The 21,511-nt window shown below is 36.1% G+C and overlaps 1 protein-coding gene across 2 annotated transcripts in view; it reads right to left on the bottom strand.

Moving 5' to 3' along the window:
• The window catches only part of LOC129272746 (probable ATP-dependent RNA helicase DHX34), a 40,876-nt gene extending 23,403 nt beyond the window's left edge, over positions 1–17,473 (bottom strand). The window contains exons 1-11 of one of the 2 annotated variants that reach the window (XM_064107560.1): positions 17,388–17,473; positions 12,374–12,841; positions 11,574–11,719; positions 10,771–10,862; positions 10,264–10,410; positions 9,750–9,835; positions 8,984–9,121; positions 4,516–4,705; positions 2,976–3,193; positions 1,389–1,442; positions 734–961 (exon numbers count right to left, since the gene is read on the bottom strand). In XM_064107560.1, the coding sequence (XP_063963630.1) occupies positions 734–961; positions 1,389–1,442; positions 2,976–3,193; positions 4,516–4,705; positions 8,984–9,121; positions 9,750–9,835; positions 10,264–10,410; positions 10,771–10,862; positions 11,574–11,719; positions 12,374–12,835 (1,761 nt within the window). In that variant the 5' untranslated portion in view covers positions 12,836–12,841; positions 17,388–17,473. The remainder of the gene's footprint in view (positions 1–733; positions 962–1,388; positions 1,443–2,975; positions 3,194–4,515; positions 4,706–8,983; positions 9,122–9,749; positions 9,836–10,263; positions 10,411–10,770; positions 10,863–11,573; positions 11,720–12,373; positions 12,842–17,387) is intronic. The other variant, XM_064107561.1, reaches the window with a different exon arrangement.
• Between the last annotated feature and the right edge of the window lie 4,038 nt (positions 17,474–21,511).

Raw genomic sequence — 21,511 nt, 5'->3', positions numbered from 1 at the left:
TAAGGAAACTTCAAATTGACCGCATTAGTGATGTCATAGTGATGAAAGGCAAGGACTACTGTTCCATATACTCTATATATAAATGGTTGAAATTTCGTTGTTTTTTTTTCAGAAGTTTTACTTCAAATAATATTTTTCTTTCATGAGGACATAAAACAATATATTTATTTTGATTACAGTCCCAGGGAGATACATGTAGCTACTTAGGAGAAAACCATAAATCCCTGATAATTAAGTACATGGCCTATGGGAATGTTGTCCTTTCCCCTTGTCATGATTTACTTACCCAGTTGCCAATTTGAAATTTACATAGTCTTAAGGATTTCAATTTTGAAACAACTATAACTTTCTCATCACAACATTTTTTACTAAGGTTAGATTCCCCTTTAACAGAAGTGCATAGTTCTCTAATGGATAATAAAAGTAACACAAATATATTTTTGTATAACTGTCAGGCCCAGATCAGAAGGGGGGGGGGATCCAAACTTTTAAAAGAAAATTATTTTGTGCATCCCCCCATATAAGATAACTTTTTTTTTTGTAGGGAAATTGTGCAGAATCAACTAAATTCTACACTTTCACTTTTCAGAAATCTATATAACTAGCTAAAGTCAGGGTAATGATAGGAATAGTGCACTCCAAAAATGAATTTCTAAAAAACGGAACACATGAAATATTCAATAATATCAAAAGTTAATAAAATCACTAAGAACTTATAATCAAAGAAAGAGACCTTATCTTGTTCAGCGACTGAGAGTGAGCTGTGAAGTGGAAGGACAATCCATCTCTTTGTTTGACTAGCATACATTCTGGCTGCTTCTACTACACTGGTGATCTCTGACATACCACTTAGAAAGACTAGTAAATCTCCTCTCTCGGTGTCAGGGTATTTGTGGTCTATACGCTGCATGATACGGAGATAGGGCCTGGGATCCAGTCTTTCTGACTTACTGCTCTGCTCCTGTTTACAGAAGAAACATACCTTGGGTCACATCAACACTATTCCCATTGCCTAAATTAATTGCATAATCAAATCTTAAAATAAGCTCATTATGAATTAGCTACTGTTCATGATTTTTTTCAAAGCTAATGAACAAATGTGAAGGAAAATAGTTGAGCTTCGATCATCATCTTATTACATCATTCTAATTGCAATTATATAATATTTAGCCCTATCACGGAAGATATTTGTTTTTATTGTCAATTTCCTGCTCCCCTATCTTTCATAATATTTCTTCTTTCCAAATTCTACTCATATTTTTTGGTAATAAGGTTAGCTTTTCAATTGGACTGTTACTTTTTCTTCAAATGTACAAACTTCAGGTCCTACTAATATTTACTGGACCTACATTCTGACATAACCAATGGTACGATAGGTAAACACTTACCGATTCATTGATAGGTACATACTCCACCTGAATGGGATACAGCCGTCCTGGAACCTGCAAGAGCATGAAATGATACATATGAATATCAATATGACGCTACAAGTTACTTAGAAATAGACAGAACCAAGGAAAAATTCCTTTAAGGGAAAGTCCACCCCAACAAAAAGTTGATTTGACTAAAAAGAGACAAATCGATCAAGCATAGCACTGAAAATTTCATCAAAATCGGATGTAAAATAAGGAAGTAATGACATTTTAAATTTTCGCTTAATTTCATAAAGCAGTAATATGTACATCGTAGTCAGTATGCAAATGAGGGGACTAATGACATCATCCACTCACTATTTCTTTGGATTTTATTATATGAAATATAAAACTTGATCTTTAATGATACTTTCTATTAATAATTACAATACAATTAATCTTAGGAAGTATAATTATGAAAACAAATTCAAATTTTCATTTTCAGTTATTTGTAATTCAATCATTTTGTCTTATCTTTAAGACTACAAAATTAAATAAAAGACAGTATGGTGAATTTCACTACTTTGAATATAAAATGTTGCCAAAAAATATCATTACATTTAAATCTGCAAATATCAACATTCCATATATCCATTAATTGCCTAAATCAAAGAAATTACATAAAAGTCTATCAGATTTAAGAGGTCCCAAGAGATTTCACTTTTGCAAATGTTACACATACATATTTGTACATTCAATGGGTGATTTCAAGTACAATGCTAACATCTGGTGTTTTCACAACACCAACACCAGTCACAACACGGTACTACTTGTAATGAGGCTGGTGTTGAACTTGAAATTGACCTTGGAAAATAACACATTTCCAGGAATTTACGTTGAGCGCTGGTGTTGAATGTCATCTGCTGAACCGAGCATTACAGTTGGTGTAGACGATCTATGTGTGATTTCCCCATTCATCAACACCAACCCCCAGGGATTGGGAAAATCATGATTTCATGTTCAGTATTGGTGTTCTTGTTGGTGATCTGAAGGTCACCGACAAAATGAAACATCCTTGTAAAATTGCACTAGTTACAGTTAAGATGAGTGCAAATCATTAGAGATTTACATATTTTAATGAAAAATAATTTACTCTTTTGGATTCATCAAGAGATTTTACTTCATTTTCTCCCTGATTTCTCCTTCATTGAGATAAAATTGAAAATGATCAGCAAAGCTGCACAGTGGTGTAACGTCATGAGGTTTTGATAACGCGGTCGGTATTGCATTTCTGAACCCACCTCAATGTTAGATCTCAGTTCAGGTGCCTTTTTCATGCTCATAACACCAACACCAGACTTGAAATCACCAAATGTAATATAAAAACTTCAATGAAGTGGAAGAATATTCTGTATATCAAAAAAAAGAAGACTATACACTCACTCATGAAATGGCTACCAACTTAAATTATAATTCTGAGGGAGAAGATTTGTACGACACCAAAAATTCTGAAAATATTCATGCTTAAGTGCAAGCACGACTCAATATTGTGTAAAAGGGGAATTGAAAACAGGAATAACTTTTTTTTAAGACACAGAGTAATGGTGTTTTTTTCAATTTTACCTGAATGACTGGGGCATCCTTGAAGTAATTTGAGAATAGATTGATGTTGATGGTTGCCGACATGAGAACCAGCTTGAGATCATCCCTTTGCTCCATCATACACCGGAGGACACCAAGGAGGAAATCACCGTGGAGATGACGTTCATGAACTTCATCCAAGATGAGGACATGGTACTGGGAGAGGACTGGATCAAGCTGGAGTTGACGTAAAAGGAGACCTGGGGTACACATTTACAAAGCATAAGAGAAAAGTTAAGCTCTTTCATTTGCAGGCGTCATGATGTAGTGGTCATAACTCCCATCCATCAATCCAAGGGTTGTGGGTTTGAATCATTCTCTAGACGTTAATTTCCTTTAGCAAGAAATGTATCCGCATTCCGCAATGTGCTGCACTCAACCCAGGTAAAGTACTATGTAGGATTTATTCCTTGAATGCTTTACTGCCTACTATGGCAGCTCATATATAGACAGGGTAGTAATATATATTGGGCACAGAAGAAAAGGCTTACATACAGGTCAATAGGTGCAGGGCTATATAAATTAATATCATTTGCCTTGAAATTAAATTCTTGATTGAGATATATGTCTAAGCATCCATATTTCGCAATCACCCTATATTATATTTGGAAAATTACAAACTTAACAGGGATTGTTCACCATAAAATCACATCAAAGCATTTTGTACGAAAACATTGAAGAAAACATGTCATCTCCTATCTATTATACAGGACACATGCAGAGATAAAAACTGTATTATTCACCTTTCTGGAAGAATCATAGTGAAGAATCAGATAAAGCTTCTAAATGTTCATACAATTCAATTAACAAATGGATGAAGTGGTCATTACTTGTCATTAATACCTTACCTGCTTGCTTAGACAGCATGAATGCTTTGAAAGTAACACAGGACTGAGTGCATGAAGTCTCTCAGAAAGAATTGCTATTGAGGATACATTCCTTACCAAAAGGCACTAGCTCATGGACTTGAACCAAGGATTGGAAGATCACAGATTTTAAACTGTGTGGAAGGAATAAGAAATCTTATGCCGAACGTACACAGACTACCAAACTGATAGGTCTCATATTATGCCATCTTACGGTAGTGAACAAACTACAAGAAATGCTCAGAAGCCTCAACATACCTTTGGTGAGAAAAAGGTTGTTGGTGTTCTCAAATCTGACTATAAAGCCTTCGACCTGGGAACCATATTAAGGTTCTACAAGATATGGTCTGACCCTCTTAGTGAATGAAATATGAGAAATGCTCAGAAGCCTTGACATACCTTTGGTGAGAAAAAGATAATTGGTATTCTCAAATTTGACTTAGCCTTCAACCTGAGAACCATAAGGTTCTACACGATACGGTCTGACCCTCTTAGTGAATAAAATACAAGAAATACTTAGAAGCCTCTACATACCTTTGGTCATCTCAAACCTGATTTAGTCTTCAACCTGAGAACCATAAGATTCTAAAATATATGGTTTTATACCTGACCCTCTAATACAAGTAATGCTGAATGATAGAGAGGCCGTGACATACCTTCAGTAAGAAAAAGAAGTTTTGTGGCCTGTGTCTTGGTTGTCTCAAATCTGATTTGGTATCCAACCTGAGAGCCATACTCGTGAAGTGTTTCATATCCGACCCTTTTAGCTAATGAGATGCAAGCAATACGTCTTGGTTGTGTCACAGCAACTGAGTCAAAGCCTGCACTCATAAGATACTGAGGTACCTTAGGGCAACAAAAGTTTATTAATGATGATGATAATAACATTTATTATTGCTTTATTTCCTAACAAGGCAAAAGCAATTTTGTGTCTCGCCCACTTATGAAAACGACCAGAAATATCGTGATTTGCGAGGGCACGCAAGAGAATTATATCGAAACTTCATTGTGAAATGACTAGGATGGAATAACACTTGTCATAAGAGCCTTGCACGTAAACTTTAATGTTGACCTGAAAATGACCTTTGACCTTACCATGTGACCTCTGACTGGAGCATAACATGCAGGTCGCCTAAGTACATCTACCATCCAAGTTTTGTTGAAAAGTAACTTACGGTTGTGGAGTTAGGTGTCATAAGAGAGTCTTGCATGTAAACTTTAACGTTGACCTCAAACTGACCTTTGACCTAACCATGTGACCTCAGACTGCAGCATAACATGCAGGTCCCCCAAGTCCATCTACCATCCAAGTTTGGATGAAATGCGACTTACGGTTGCGGAGTTAGGTGTCATAAGAGAGTCTTGCATGTAAACTTTAACGATGACCTGAAAATGACCTTTGACCTTACCTTTTGACTTTGACTGCAGCATAACATGCAGGTCCCCCAAGTACATCTACCATCCAAGTTTGGATGAAATGCGACTTACGGTTGCGGAGTTAGGTTTCATAAGAGAGTCTTGCATGTAAACTTTAACGTTGACCTGAAAATGACCTTTGACCTTACCTTTTGACTTTGACTGCAGCATAACATGCAGGTCCCCCAAGTACATCTACCATCCAAGTTTTGTTGAAAAGTAACTTACGGTTGCGGAGCTAGGTGTCATAAGAGAGTCTTGCATGTAAACTTTAACGTTGACCTCAAACTGACCTTTGACCTAACCATGTGAACTCTGACTGCAGCATAACATGCAGGTCCCCCAAGTCCATCTACCATCCAAGTTTGGATGAAATGCGACTTACGGTTGCGGAGTTAGGTTTCATAAGAGAGTCTTGCATGTAAACTTTAACGTTGACCTGAAAATGACCTTTGACCTTACCATGTGACCTCCGACTGCAGTATAACATGCAGGTCCCCCAAGTCCATCTACCATCCAAGTTTGGTTGGAAATCGACTTACGGTTGTGGAGTTATGTGTCATTAGGTTTGTGATGGACGGACGGACGACATTTGGATCCCTAAGTCTCGCCTTCACCTCCGGTGGGCAAGACAAAAATTACTTTTACCCTACCTTACCTAGGCTATTTTTCAAAATTTAATCCGGGGGAGGTACCTTTATAGCCCTCCCCTAAAAACTTTACTGCGAATTGCACAATCGCGACAACAAATTTGAACGAAGGTAGAGAATGATATATTCTGTGCGGTTGCATAGGTAAATTGCGCGAAATTCATATATTCTAAACCCCTCAAAAAAAGTTTGGAAATCCGTGTTTGGCCATTGATTTCTCCCAACTCCCAATTTTTCACAAAGCATATTTGATATCATTCAAAAGATCATTTAATTCTCTTTAAAATGATACCATGCTTGTTATGATCATGCCATCACGCAAAGAGCAGGATTAAAAAGTGTTGGATGAGGTCTGAATTGAAAAGCTGCAAAACGAGCAAAAAAAGTTTGGAAATCTGAGTTTGGTCATTAATTTCTCCCAACTCCCAATTCTACACAATGCATATTTGATATCATTCAAAAGATCATTTAATTCTCGTTAAAATGATACCATACTTGTTATGATCATGCCATCACAAAAAGAGCAGGATTCAAGTGTTGGATGAGGTCTGAATTGAAAAGCTGCAAAAACGAGCAGAAATAGTCATGAAGGGTCAATACAGAACATGATTTTTTTCTCTGTGTCAACAGAGATGAAAATCCATTCAAATCAAGTCCCTGCTTTTGTAGTGATGGTTCTGTGAGATAACATGGTTTGAAATACCCATGCATGTTTGTTTGTTTGTTATGTGTTTGCTTGTGCAGAGGTGTGTTTGATTCCATGTTAATGTTGATGTTAAGGTGCATGAAAACAAAAGAAACCGCTGAGAAACTCACTCATCACCACAGAAAAAAGAACAGTGACTTTCAATATTGTGTCATTTTGCAACTTTTGAAATTTGACCTTGCCCCACATTTCAAGGCACTGCACCTCCATGTGAAACATAATCATATCATGTAGGATATCATTTTAAAGAAAATTAAATGATCTATTCATTGATATTAATTACACATTGATATTTACTAAAACAAATGAGGAATTATCGATCAAAGTCAAAAGAATCCGCTGAGAAACTCACTTATCACCAAGGAAAAAAGAACACAGTGACTTTTAATATTGTGTCATTTTGCAACTTTTGAATTTTGACCTTGCCCCACATTTCAAGGCACTGCACCTCCATGTGAACCATAATCATATCATGTAGCATATCATTTTAAAGAAAATTAAATGTTCTATTCATTGAAATTAATTACACATTGATATTTACTAAAACTGAGGAGGGATTATCGATCAAAGTCAGATTTCCGAACTTTTTTTGAGGAGTTTATTTTCAGATTATAATAATAATAATAATAGCTGGATTTATAAAGCGCTTTTTGCCAGAGGATACAAAGCGCTGCTATTATTACCCCGCTGCTATTATCATATTAGATTATAAGTTATTCATGAAATCATACTTTTTGCTCGAATTCACTATATAAAGCTCCTAGAAAGCTTATTTTCTGTAAAAAAATATTTTATATAGCATAAATTATGTATTTCTGATTTGTTCCGTTTTATTTTTATTGTGTTTTTTGACAAGATTTGTCTATGACATTATTTCAGCCATACAGACCATCAAACTAAATGACTGTTGTCAATAGAAGTAAAAATAACGACTAATTTATGAATTTTAGCTGAAAACACACTTTGTTTTGACTTTGTACATGAAATCATGTTTTTAATACCAGTGTGTTGGTTCAGTTGGTACAGTGTTCGCCTCACAACCGGGAGGTCGGGAGTTCAAACCCCAGCCGCGTCAGACCAAAAGACATTGAAAGAAGGTACTTGCTGCTACCCTATTTGGCGTTTGACAACAAATTCAAGGGATAGAGCTACATGTACGTTGATCAGGGGCTGCACAGTGGCTGCCGGGCCCACCATCAACTTGGCACAACAAATTTTCAGATTATTTCTGTTTCAGATCTGTTTCGAACAATAAATTGTGGATTTTTTCATTTTTTAAGCAAATTTTTGGTCTGACACCTACACAATGTTCATAATTCTGTATTAAACCGCGTACCCGGGCATCACAAACTTGGTCTAAAAAAGTTGTGCGAGACTTTAAAGTAAAATTTCAGCAAGCGACACAGTAAAAAAACTTTGGATTTATCGCAAAAAAGTAGAGAGGGGGTCAAAAGTAACCCCCCCCCCCCTTGCCGAGTTAGGGTTACAAGAAGTCTCTGAGCACTCTACAATTGTGCACCATTTAAGAACTGAAGGACAGCTCTTGCTGAAAGGCACCACCTCCAGGTCCAGGCACCAAGTCTAAACTGAACAAAATGTACAATAATCCTACTCAAGGACTCTGCCATTGGAAGTATTCAAAGCACCATTTTTTTTATAGATATGATATTCATTTGTATTTGTATCTGCACATACATGTGTTTTACAAGTGTGATTTCACATTCTGCAAATACAAATCAGTATAATCATAAACCATCGTTACAGTAAAAAGAAACTCGGCAAATAATGAAAGTATTGAACGAAAGACAAGGGGAACCCCTGATATGCAGGGCTTGTAAGGTTAAGCTACTATTACCCTTTTTTCCTTTTACCTCTTTTTTATTAGAAGGAGGAAGAGGAGAAGGAAGAGAAGAATAACAAAAAAAAAGAAGGAGCAGCAGAAGAAGTTCAAGCAAAGATACATGTACTACAAGGGGAAATTTGGACAGTACATAGACAGCGTAATGAAACGCTCTGGAAGAGCGCCCCACAGCGTTGAGTACGTGACAACCTTTTTTTTACCTTCGCGTACCGCGAGATGGTTGTGTACAAAACATATGACAGAAATGGTGAAGGGTTGAAGGAATAGGCAATTTTAAAACGTTAACATTTTTTTCATTCATTTTTTCTTTCTAAAATTAAAGATGAATATATTTCAGAGGTTTCTGGGTAATAAAAGGTGGAATTATTCCCATGCACCACCTTTGAGCCCTCTCCAAAATCCCCTCTCATTTTCCCCATATGTTTTATACACAGCTACGTGCCGATGGAAGATGAGGAGGAAATGAGCAATAAAAACAATTAATAACTGACCTGTGTAGATTTGCCGCAACCTGTATCTCCTGCAACAATGACAACACTGTTCTTTCTAACAGCTTCCACTATGGTTTCTTTGTACCTTGCTATAGGGAGATTAGACTGATCCTTACGAAGCTTCACCACTTTGTTGAACTGAGAAATCAAGCACAAATTTATCATCGATGTAGTGACAGTCCCAACATTTTAGGAAAAATACCCCTTTTTGTAACCAGGGTCCCGTAACACAAAGGTTAGCGATTGATCGTACGCTTGATTTTTATGATTGATTGTACATTGTAGTCAATGGAATCAATCGTAGAAAATGTTCTACGATCATTGCTAAGCTTTGTGTTACGGGCCCCAGATGATGTACATGTACATGTATGAAGTACACGGGTCGTGTGGTCCAGTGGTTAAAACATTGGACTCATAATCGCAAGGTTGTGAGTTCGAATCCCCATTGTCTCCACTTTGATAAAAAAAGACCCAAGAGTAATATCTGTCATCTATAAGGTCAGCAATTATGACTGATTAACCTAGACGTAAAATATTTCCTAGGTAATTGGTTATATACCAGCTTGGCGTTTTTCCAGCAAAACGCTGTCCTGCAGAGTTCCTGCGGGGGTTACCATAAAACAGAAAACAAACAGAAGTAATGATGAAAGCTCTCTGCCTTGCCTGTCACATCCATTCAAAGTATATGTACTCCACTGTGCATTCCATAGTAATGAGGGTGTATCAAATCATGAAATAAGAAGATGACTTATTATTCTTCACATACCTGTTGTTTCTGATTGAAATCCAAGTAAAGCAGAAGAACCTTCTTAAACTCTAACACTCTCTCTGATGTCAACTCATCCCTTTCTTCTACAAAAAAAAAATACAAAAGAACTATACTAAATTTTAATTCCTTACAATCACTTCTGTAATTCAGATAATTAAAAAAAATATTTTCTAATATTCAAAGGGAGTGTTTTATGAGGTGCAATATCCATAACTGGTCTTCTTTATTTCTTTAATCATAGAATATTTAACCAGAGTTTCAAAATCTGCTCCATTTCTAGAGAGAAATACAAGATTTTTTTTTTTCAATCTGCAAATGTCTTTCATTCAAATAATGGAACAAAGTATGAATCAGTCTTTTGACGTTTGGGGATGGCAAAATGACATAATAAAGGTTGACTTTATTTTCTATTTTTATCTTAATAGAATATTAGGGATATTTTGCTCTTCATTCTCTTTTTTTTAAATAACTACTCAAAAAGTCCCAAGGCCCCCCCCCCCCGACAACATACCTCCACTTGCTGCTACATGACTGTATGATTTCAAAGTGTGTTTGCTAGGGACAGTTAGATCCAGGTTAATGCGGTGTCTCTTGTCATAAGTCCGAGGGAGTTTCAGCTTCCCGGTCTTGGTATGCTTGTCAACTTCTGTTTGTTTCGCTGCCAATGAAAGACAAGAATGGTTGAAAATCATAATAATGCATTTTGGTTTTTAATTTCATTTTCTTTACGTATTTTTCATTCAAATTTGTTAGAGTAATTAAGATCATAGCAGGCATCATATAATTAGTCAGTGTCAAAATTCATGCTTTTAAAAAAAAAGAAATGAATTCACATCAAATGACAAAAATAGCACCATAATTTTACACTATACTTGCATAAATTGAAAACAATCTGTCAAATTGACAAGTGATTAGTTTCAACATACAGCATTCTAAATTAATGTGTAATCTACTGTCCTCTCAAACTGAATAAAATTAACTCTAAACATCTTTTTCTCCTTCAAACGTGTCCTCTTACCTTTCTGCCCACCTGTTCTTGTTAGCTTCTTGCTCTGAAATGACTGGTACCGCTCAAAAAACGACCAAAAGTCAGCATAATCAGAACTACCCCTAATGTTGTTTGAAAAAAATATAAGGTAGGTTTCAAATAAACTAGCTTCAAAGAAATATTCTCAACCAATTTAGATCCAGGTTTCTTTAACCCAAACTTCCCTGGGCTACTTGCAAGCTTATCTATGTGGTTGCATAGGTAAATCATATATGCACATCCTGGCCAATATGCAAATGAGGGAACTGAAAACATCACCCCCTCACTATTCATAATCACATCATAATATTATGTATGAAATATGTCAATTATTCTTCATCATAATGTGAAACAAGATTTGATTCCTCCATGAAATATGTGGGATTGCCATTGTTGATACATGTGGCATTCCATGAAAATGCTTCTTCTTGTCAAATCTGAAAAAAAAATGGGGGGGGGGGGTGGACTTGCCCTGTAAGGACTTTACCTTATATCATGAAAAATAGTTCACTCTATCTCTCTCCTTCTTTCCTTTTAATTTTCCTATATATCACTCTACGATCCCAATGTTCCTTTTCAGGACTAACCTCATGGAGAACTTTAAACATTTTCTACGTTATCTGTTCCACCACTATCATGCAAACCTTCAAAGATTATCTAAGCAAAACATGTTTAGTTTTCTCAATAAAATTTCCACAATGTCCAACAGATTTTTTTAGATTTAAAGTGATTCAAAATGAGACAGAAATACTTGTAAATATTCTACAATCACAGGGCAAATAAGGATTATATACCTTTTAAAGACACCATCATCATCAAAGAAGAGTTTATCAAGCTCATAGCGGTGAGAATCCCAGTCAAATAACCCTGAAGTTGAAGAGGTCTCCATTTCTGACTTTAATTGCTCCTTCGCTCTTTTTTTTTCTGCATGCTTCACCTTCTAATAGTATGGAAAATAAAATGGAACGGAGATGTTTATCTTCTCTTTCCTACAAGGAATTTTATAGTACTATGGAAAGCCATCAATGTCATATTAGATAAAGGAAATGTACACAACATTACACACTGGAGCACACTATTTATCAACAAAACGATGCAGGCATGACTATTTATAACATTCATTTTGAAACAAAAAATGAACTGTCATATGTGACCACCCACCCCAAAACCAACAATATATAACTTGTCAAAATTGATCAACAGTAACTTTCACAAGCACTTGATTGAATGCAAAATTCAATGACAGCTTAAAAAAAATAAGGAAAACAAGGTTTGAAGTGTGGGATACACTCAAGCATGAGCTGTAAAATGTCCAAGCAGTCCGCAAAAATGGGGTCAAAGAAATTCTTGTATCTTGTCTTTTATTCAACTTTACAACTTCAAATCTTGACAGTATAAAGGAATTTTTCCAGATACACTATTTTTTCATTTTTGCTGTTTGAAGATTAAATTAATCTTTTGGATATTTACAGGGCACCTTCTCTGGTGACTTATTGTTGATTTTAGGTCGGTTGGTCACAACCTTCAATGTTGCATTCTATCCATTATGATTGATCAGAACCATTGTAACTCTTTGTAAGATAGGGCCCAATACCTGAGTAAGATCTTGATACTGTTCCTTAGTCTGCTTTGATGAACTGCCTGGGAATGAAACTGATGCCTGTGTACCTGTTGAGGTCTCCGTTGTGTCTCTGTCCTTGTGAAGTGTTTCCGCATCCTTGAGATCATCTGATGTGTAACCATAGTAATTCCAAGATGGCTTCTGTAGCTCTGAGGCTCGGCCATGTCTCCTTTCATGACGGCGCTCTGGACTGTCCCTCAAAGACTCCTTAGTTTTCAGTCTGTCTTTATGCCCATGCCTAGAGTCATCATAATGTGACTTACTTGAGTCAGATCTATGCCTATGATAAGAATGCCGTTTGCTGTGATCATCTCTTGAAGAATGTTCTGAATATGAACTCCTTTCTCTCTGACTCTCATAATATGATCTCCTATTGTCTCCCCTTTCACGACGATGATGTGAATGATGCTGACCTTCACTCCTATCCCGAGGCATTTTTATCTAAGTTATAGAAGATAAATACTACAGTTTAGTAATTTAAACTCTTTCAACCAATAACAATTAAATGCGATCTCCAGGTATAAAATTTATGCTTTCCATCACAGATTGACCGCAATATATATCCCTTAAAGGAGAATGAAACTTCTGAAACAAAATAGCTTGTGTGAAAACAAATAATGAGAAAGTTATGAGCATTTGAATATTGTGATCACTAATGCTATGGAGATCCTCAAATTGGCAATGCGACAAATATGTGTGATGTCACTTGTGAACAACTCTCCCCATTACTTTAGTATACATTTCACTTAAATTGCCTCTTTTATCACATCTATCAGTAGATCATGTAGTCTTTCTATAGGAGGGCATGTAATACAGATTTTTAAAGAATACATCATGGATAAAGAGTTTGTATCACCATAAGAAAAAACAAAGAGACATTTTGAGGGTATTTTATAGTCCATCAAAGGGAAAGTTGTTCACATGTGACATCACACATCCTTGTTGCATTGCCAATGGGAGGATCTCCATAGCATTAGTGATTGCAATATTCAAATGCTCATAACTTTCTCATTATTTGTCCGATTTTTCTCAAACTTTCTTTGTTCTTATTCTTTGATTATTCTGTTTCGACACAAGCCTACTTGTTCCAAAGGTTTCATTCCCCTTTAACTTCCTGCTTGGAAAGAATTCCTTTTGAAACAGCCATACAAAAAAATCAATCACTATTAATTGACTAGCTAACATTCTAAGAGGGGGCAATTTTTTCATGGGGGTTGATTGAAAAATGGGGCATGGAATTTGGGGGGGGGGGGGTATAAAAAATTATTTTGTTGTCATTGATGTCAATCAATGTCTTTCCATCTCTCTCTCCATTCCTTTTTCTCTAAGGTTATATGTCTTTCTCTTTGTCCGTCTACCACATCTGTCTAGAGATAATTTCTAATTAATCAATCTTTGCTGTAAACAGCAACTATTTGACTTTGGATGACTGACTGTGATGTCAAATAAATATTCAATATGAAATAGATTATTAATCATAAAATGTTATTCATAATAAAATTACAGGACTAAAAATTTTCAGCTTTTTATTACTAAATTAAGATGACATTAGCCTTTAGGCCATTAGGACGATACTCAAGAAAATTCATAAATATTTTCAAATCAATATTTCAGAAATCCAGAAACTACAAAGAACAAAGACATATCTTAGGCTTAGACAGGGCTGTCAACATTGGATAACTTATTAACTAGAGTGAGAATCCCATGGCCATAGGCCCATACTCCATAGGCATAGCCACATTTTAGGGGTAAAAAAATGAGCCAACTCGAGAGAAGACAATAGAAATTCATACAAATGAAAGCAATTCTAGAGTAACAAAGGACCAAAATAAGTGAGCCCACTCTCAGCCCTTGCTTAGAATATAGTTAGATTAGATATCGTACAAATATTAATGTTAGACTCCATTTGAATGTAGACCTATGGCTATGTGTAAACAAGTGGACTGACAGTTGAAGCGCCAATGCCACCCCGAAAATTCGATTTCTGTCCACCTCTGGCTCTGGATGTGGTTTGAGGTCGCCTTTGAGGCAGCGTGAAGTCGGCTTCTCGTATGTGTTAACACAAAGCGGACTGAGGTTGGCTTTCGAGTCACGTACAATGTCACATGATCATTGGCTTGTGCAATAGTTGGGAAACGTCATCGATCTACTTATCTAGCTCTATCGTTATCACGCGCTTTCAAGTGGCCCTGCTGCGCCGCCGCGTTGGCCGCCGAACCGTATGTGAAACATTAAACAGTAGAGGCACACAGCCAATATGGGAGACTGTCTCCCATGAAAGAGATCATCTCCAATGTCAGAGACTTTTGTAAAGAATTTGGGTATCCAATATCAAAGACAGTATCCAAATTGGGAGACCAATTTCCTTTGACTTTGTTTACATTTGCTGCAAAAGGATTAGCTTGGCGGCAAATAAAAATGCACTGTAGTTTAGCTTTGTTCAACTGCACCAAATGTCATGTGTTTTTGTGATTGCAGCCTCAGCCAAGTACGACTACACTCTGTAAAGAGGACTGTACTCAACGGAAGAAGAAATGTGATAAGGCAAGCAGATTCCTCATGAAAAATTACCCCTTTTCACCATCAACTTTAAAAATCTACCATCTACTTTAATTGTTTTGATAAGGATTTTTGTTGTCATCCACCTGTCCACACACAAAACAAATGGGCTTCTGTCCTCAGCTAGCTCAAAAAAATATGCTTTTGTTGGTGTTATTTTATTCTTTTGCAAAACAAGTCTCCAATATGGGAGACAGTCTCCCATATTTGGAGAGTCTCCAGCTCACATTTGATATTGGCCCTGCGCCTCTAACGAACGTTACTGTTAATGTTATTCACTCACACGTATTGGAAGGTTAGTACTAATTAGTATACTAATGGACTTATGGGTTTGTCAAGGCGCCTTCAGCTTAAAAGCTCAAGGCGGCGTCAAGGCCGAGGCTCAAGCCGACCTTAAAAAAAGACACTTTCATAATTTTTTGAGGCGGCTTGAGCCTTGACGCCAGCGTGATGGTAAGGCCGACTGAGAGCTATAGTCATCAATTTCCAAGACAGTTACTACATCCACAACACTGCTCTTCAATTTTGCAAGAGTGGAAAATATCTTGGAATTACCCTATCCAACGACTTCAAATGGTCAACCCATATCTCAATGATCTGCAAGAAAGCTACCCAACAGCTAGGCTTTGTCAGGCGTAATACAGGGTTTCTGCCCCAATCATTCAGAGAGGCAGCATACAAGTCCCTTATACGCCCTCACTTAGAGTACTGCTGCAGTGTCATGGATACACAGAATTTGGAAAGAATCCAAAGGCAAGCGGCTCGCTATGTTTTAGCTGATTACAGTAGAACCAGCACAGCAGCGTAACCAGCATGCTCACCAAGCTCAGCTGAAGTGGCCTAGTCTGTCTTCTCGACGCACTGTAAGCAGACTCAGCATGGTGTATAGGATTGTGAACGACCTTGCTGCAATACCCCAAGACAAATTCTTTTCCTTAAGCACCACTGTCACTAGGAAAAATCACAACAAGTGTTTTCAGACATATCGTCCAAGGGGCAATATTGACAAATTTGCCTTTGCCCAACGATCTGTACCTGATTCAGTGAATGGAATAAACTCCCTCTTTAAGTTCAAATAGTTAACATGGTTAATGCAGTCTCGCTTGACAGCTTCCAAAAGCTTCTGCAAAATCACCTTGAAAATCACCCATGGGTACATTACCGCCGCCGTGCACAGGATAACCACTGGCACGGCACTTGCAGTAACATTGATGCCTTTTATTTTTATGTTAAAATTAGAAATAGAGTATAAATCAAGTAAGCTCTGTATATGAAACTTACCAAACGATATGAAGCCAATTTCAATTCCTCTCTGTCTTTCTGGTACTTTATATCGATGATTTTACTTGATGTCGAAGCAGGCATGCGGCCAATTCGCTGGTTTTCTCTATACGCACAGAGAGGGCGCGCGATATTATTTAATAAACTTGCTTGTTTACGTCGTTTACGTCAGATCAGCTGTACTGCTGGTTGCGTTCTAGGCGCCCCGCATTTTTCGCTGTTCAGCGTTATTTTATGATGTAGCGCCATCAGCGATTATACGTGAGATGCCTGTTGATTTTTTTGGTACAATTCCCTATTATGCGCCGGCGACTTGAATCTAGACTGTTCGATAAGAAAAATTCGCATTTCGATTGTTGTTTGCGTAATTTCCACCGCAGTATATGAGTATTAAGGATCGGACGGAGTATCTATAATCTTGGCTGAGATTTGAAGGTAAGCCGCTGCGTTTAAAATCCCTTTTTATGAATATTTTGGAGCATATTTTAAAAATTAATTCAATGAACAGATTTAGATTTTAGATGAATAAATTTAGTATATTGTGAAGATTTTGGCGTGTGTCATTCTCTCAGTCTCACATTCGTGTGATGAATGAAAAAAAAAAACGTCAAAATTCATTATGAAATGACATGCGTTGCACGAGGTTAGTATAACCTCGCATGCTTGTGTGAGTGCTTGAAAATATCCCTCACTCCTCCTCATAACGTGCGTCCAAGTTTAAGTTCATCTCCGTGATGGGCCCTTTGAAAATTGAAGATTACAGCAGATGGTGATGTAGACCAAAAGCTTCAGTCTCTGTATTTTGGTTGTTCCGCTGAACTGCGTTGGCTCCACTCACCATGGGGATTAAAGTAAAATGTCAGAAATTGTTGAATAAATCCCCAGAAACGACGGTTATTCCTGTCTAATGGTGATGATGATGATGACTCGATGAATGTTTCATTCACGTGATGGGACACGGATCTAAACGTGTGGGACTGGCATCGAGGCTCTAATTTGTTGCCGTTTGACCACCGATGACAAGGTTTGGGTTTCCGAATGGCCTAAATCCTGATCTATAGTCAAATTACGAAACATATGTTCTATCTGTCGAAAATTTACCACTAAAAACAGCACCAAAGCAACTTAAATCATATATTTCACCTACCAAATTAGTTACGAAAAGAAGAGACCAGTCGCACGTCGACGACAGAAAATAGTCTTTATTTCAAACATTGAGATTCTGTGTGGATATCCCCAGCTCAACAGTCAGGCTTCTTCCAGTTGATGCACGGTATAATGGTAGTGCTTGTCTAACCAAAGGTCTAATCCATTCATTTCACTAATTTTTCTTAACTTTTCAGAGTAATATTTTAACTTTCCTATAAAATTGATAATTGATTCTCGTTTAAAACTGAAAACACAAACTTTTTTAGTAGTCTGAATGCCCAGACTACTTATAAAGTTTGGTTCACCCGCTGCATTCATGGTCCAGCTGCAGTGTACACATCCTGGGGGCCGTTTCATAAAGCTGTTCGTAAGTTAAGAGCGACTTTAAGAACGACTGGTGAACCTTTCTTACGTGCTAAACCATCGCCAATGGAGTATACCATTTACCAAAAGAAAGGATCACCAGTCGTTCTTAAAGTCGCTCTTATCTTACGAACAGCTTTATGAAACACCCACCGGATCCAGAGAACAAGTTGAAATGAAATGGGGCTCATACCCAGGGCTCATCAAAAGAAGAATAAAAAGTCGGCCTTTATTGAACCTGGGTCAGTATATCTTCATGTGAATTTTAGGAAAATCAAACCCTTTTTAAAATTCTTCACATAGGCCAACTGTATAACAGAGTATGTGGAACATTACTCCCAGAGTCCCACTTATTATTATTATTTTTTTTTTTATAGATTTATTGATTTATTTCATTTCTTTTCTTTCCATTTTTCACATACAAGTCAAAAATACATAAATACAAATACATAAATACAATTAGAAAAATAAACAAAAGTAACGACCTTACATTTGCAAAGATTTGGTAATTATACGAACAAAATACGATACTTATATCCTCATTTTATAAAACTTAACATTCTTAAAAGCATGAGTATTCGTGTGTATGTTAAAAAAGAAAGGGGTGAAATGAAAAGAGAGACCAGCTGAGAAGCTAGGCTTGTTGGACGCTGATCTCTCGAATTCGTAAATAATGTAAATAACGTAATATAATGTAAATTTGGTAAATGATCATTCGAATCAAGGGAACATAAATAGTAGGAAAATCGCTGAACATATGGAAGATAAATGCATGGTCATGGATGATATAACAAAAAACAAAAACAAACAAACAAAACAAAACAAAAGAAACAGAACAATGGACGGGGGACAAGGAGAAAGAATAAGATACAAAAAAAAAAAAAAAAAACACCAATCATTACAAAAACATGAATGTTACAATCATATTATGATTTTATGCATGTTCAGTTCCCACACCTTTCAAAATTATTCCCCCGTACATGCAGTATATAACAAACCAACATATTGTTCATAATAAATAATCATTAGTTTGAACATATATATGACCCGGGATCACCGGCGTAAATCCACTCTGAGAAGTGGGGGGGGGGGGGATGATTGACTTTTTTGACGATTTTTTTTTTTCTGTCGATCTGGACAAGATGAAATTGATGTAAATGAAGTCAATATTAACATAAATAAAATACAAGAATGGTGTGTTGCAAACAAGCTTACTATCAACTCTATGAAAACGAAATTCATGTTGATTGGTAGCAGAAGGAAAAATATTAGACTAGCTGGTAAATTGGAAATAGCCGGAGAGGAGATTGAAGAGGTTAATGAAGCAACTTTTGTAGGTATAACAATAGATAAACATCTAACTTGGAAGAACCATATTAGAATAGTTAATTCATGTATACGTAAAAGAGTAGGAATTATATTTCGGTTGCGACATTTTGTACCAAAAATATACATTAGTATTATTATACAAGGCATTCATAGAGCCACACATAACTTATGGAATCGAGGTGTGGGGGAGTACTTACAAGAGTAGCTTAAATTGTATATTTTACACCCAAAAAATGGCAGTACGTGCCATCACATTCAGTGAGTGGCGAGCTCATACACGTGTATTATTTCAGAATTTAAAGATCCTAAATGTATTTGAAATGCACAATTTATCTATATGTACCTTCATGTATGACCTGGGTAATAATAACTTACCTCACTCTTTAGTAGATTATTGCGATGTAATAGAGCATAGATACCCAACAAGACAAAAAGAAGGTCGACAAGTACATTTACCAAAATTACGGACTACTCAAGGACAATTCTCTCTATCTTTCTTAGGAAGTGATTACTGGAATAATGTACCATTAGCCATCAAACTAAAAGTATCCAGAAACGATTTCAGGAATTCATTACAAAATCATTTATTAAATCAATAACTTATCATATTGCTCTGTATATAACATAAAATGTTACACTCATAATTTTATTTTGTTTTTTTGTAGTTGTTGTGTTTTTTTAAAAAACATACTTTAAAGTTCAATATTCGCCTATATTACCAATATGTGTAGGGGCCAGCTAGGCTCGACTAGCACGTGTGCTATTTTCTGGTCCCTTTTATCAGTTCTTAACATATACATGTATGTTTCATTTCTGTAATATTTATATGCATGACATAATAATGTAATATGTAAACATCTGTAAATATGTTGTTATCGTTGGTGAATAAAATAAAATCAATCAAATCAATCAAATCAATCAATCTCACACTTAGGTATAAGCACACACTCTCACTGACCCCCACAGACCCCCTTACACACATTTTACTATTTATTTTGCTTAATTTCAGAAAACAATATGCACATCCTGGTGGGTATGCAAAATCGAGGAGACTGATGACTGATGACGTCATCCACTCACTATTTCTTTTGTATTTTATTATATGAAATAGGGAATATTCTAATTTTCTCCTCATTGTCAAGCGAGACAACGATTAATTCCTCCCTGAACATGTGAAATGAGCATTGTTTCATACTATATAATTTAGTCAAGTCGGTCCTTATTGTCAAATAAAAAACGAAATGTTGTATAATTCAAACAATAAAAAACCAAAGAAATAGTGAGTGAGGCACATTATCGAATGTCTCATTTGAGTTGTGCATATCACTGTTTTGTGAAAAATAAGCAAAACTTTAAAATGTTATAACTATCTTATTTTACATCCGATTTTTATGAAATTTTCAGCGTTTTGCTAGTTTGATTTTTCTCTATTTATTCAGATCAACATTTTTCTGGAATACTTTACCTTTAAGATCTTCGGGTGGTCCTGCATCCCCCCCCCCCCATACCACAATATTTCGCTCTTCGCGTGGATAGTGGAGCAGTCCAAATTCTCAACAAGAAATTTGGCGCTTCAACAAAATTAATTGAGAATGGCTGGGCCCTAGTAACGGTTTTTATGTGATATAAACTAACTACTGAAATACAGTTAATATTCAAATCCGAGCGAGCGAATTTTTAGTAGTTGGAAGACAGAATGGTTTCCAAAAACGTCTTTCAAGGAAATACGGAGAGAATAAATGCGCCGAGCAAACGTATATAAGAGAGACTTATATTAAGGATTAAACAATATATATTTGTTCAATGAAAACTCATTTGCCCATTAGTTACAGGTGAGTTGAGAATAAAAAAAATGGGATCATGATTATCGGGAATAACGGTGCCTCATGAAATGAATAAGACCATCACAAGTCATATAAACTTCAAAAAAATGAGAAAATGGCACAATGATGCAAATGAAAAGGAAAAGATTGCAGAAAGGAAAATTTTTGAATACTTATATAAGATTATATTGGGAGATGATGCTAAATTCAATATTTCGCTCAAAATTCATATTTAACATTATATTATAGATTGTTGCATTAATTCATTTGATTGAAAAGATTCCTATTAAATTAATAAAATTGTTAGAATAATTATGTGGGGAATAGTACTGTCGTAATGACTGAGTCTAAGTGGTTCAGTAACGGCAATGATTTTGTTCAATGCCATCAGTAACTCATCGTACAACAAACTTCACGTATAGGATATAGGCTATTTTTAAAAGTTGTTTGAATTATTCAATTCATATATGTCATAACCATACTCATATGATAGAGGATAAAACCTTTGCAATAACCTACGTAAAGATTTGACATGACCAAATTCTTGTAAGAATAAATACTCACGCGGTCGCTCCGCTCCCGCATGAGAAATTTTGAGGTTTATTGG

The sequence above is a fragment of the Lytechinus pictus genome, chromosome 12 (assembly GCF_037042905.1).
Source record: "Lytechinus pictus isolate F3 Inbred chromosome 12, Lp3.0, whole genome shotgun sequence".
NCBI classification, from domain to species: Eukaryota; Metazoa; Echinodermata; class Echinoidea; order Temnopleuroida; family Toxopneustidae; genus Lytechinus; species Lytechinus pictus.
This window is presented reverse-complemented; position numbering and strand designations above follow the sequence as displayed.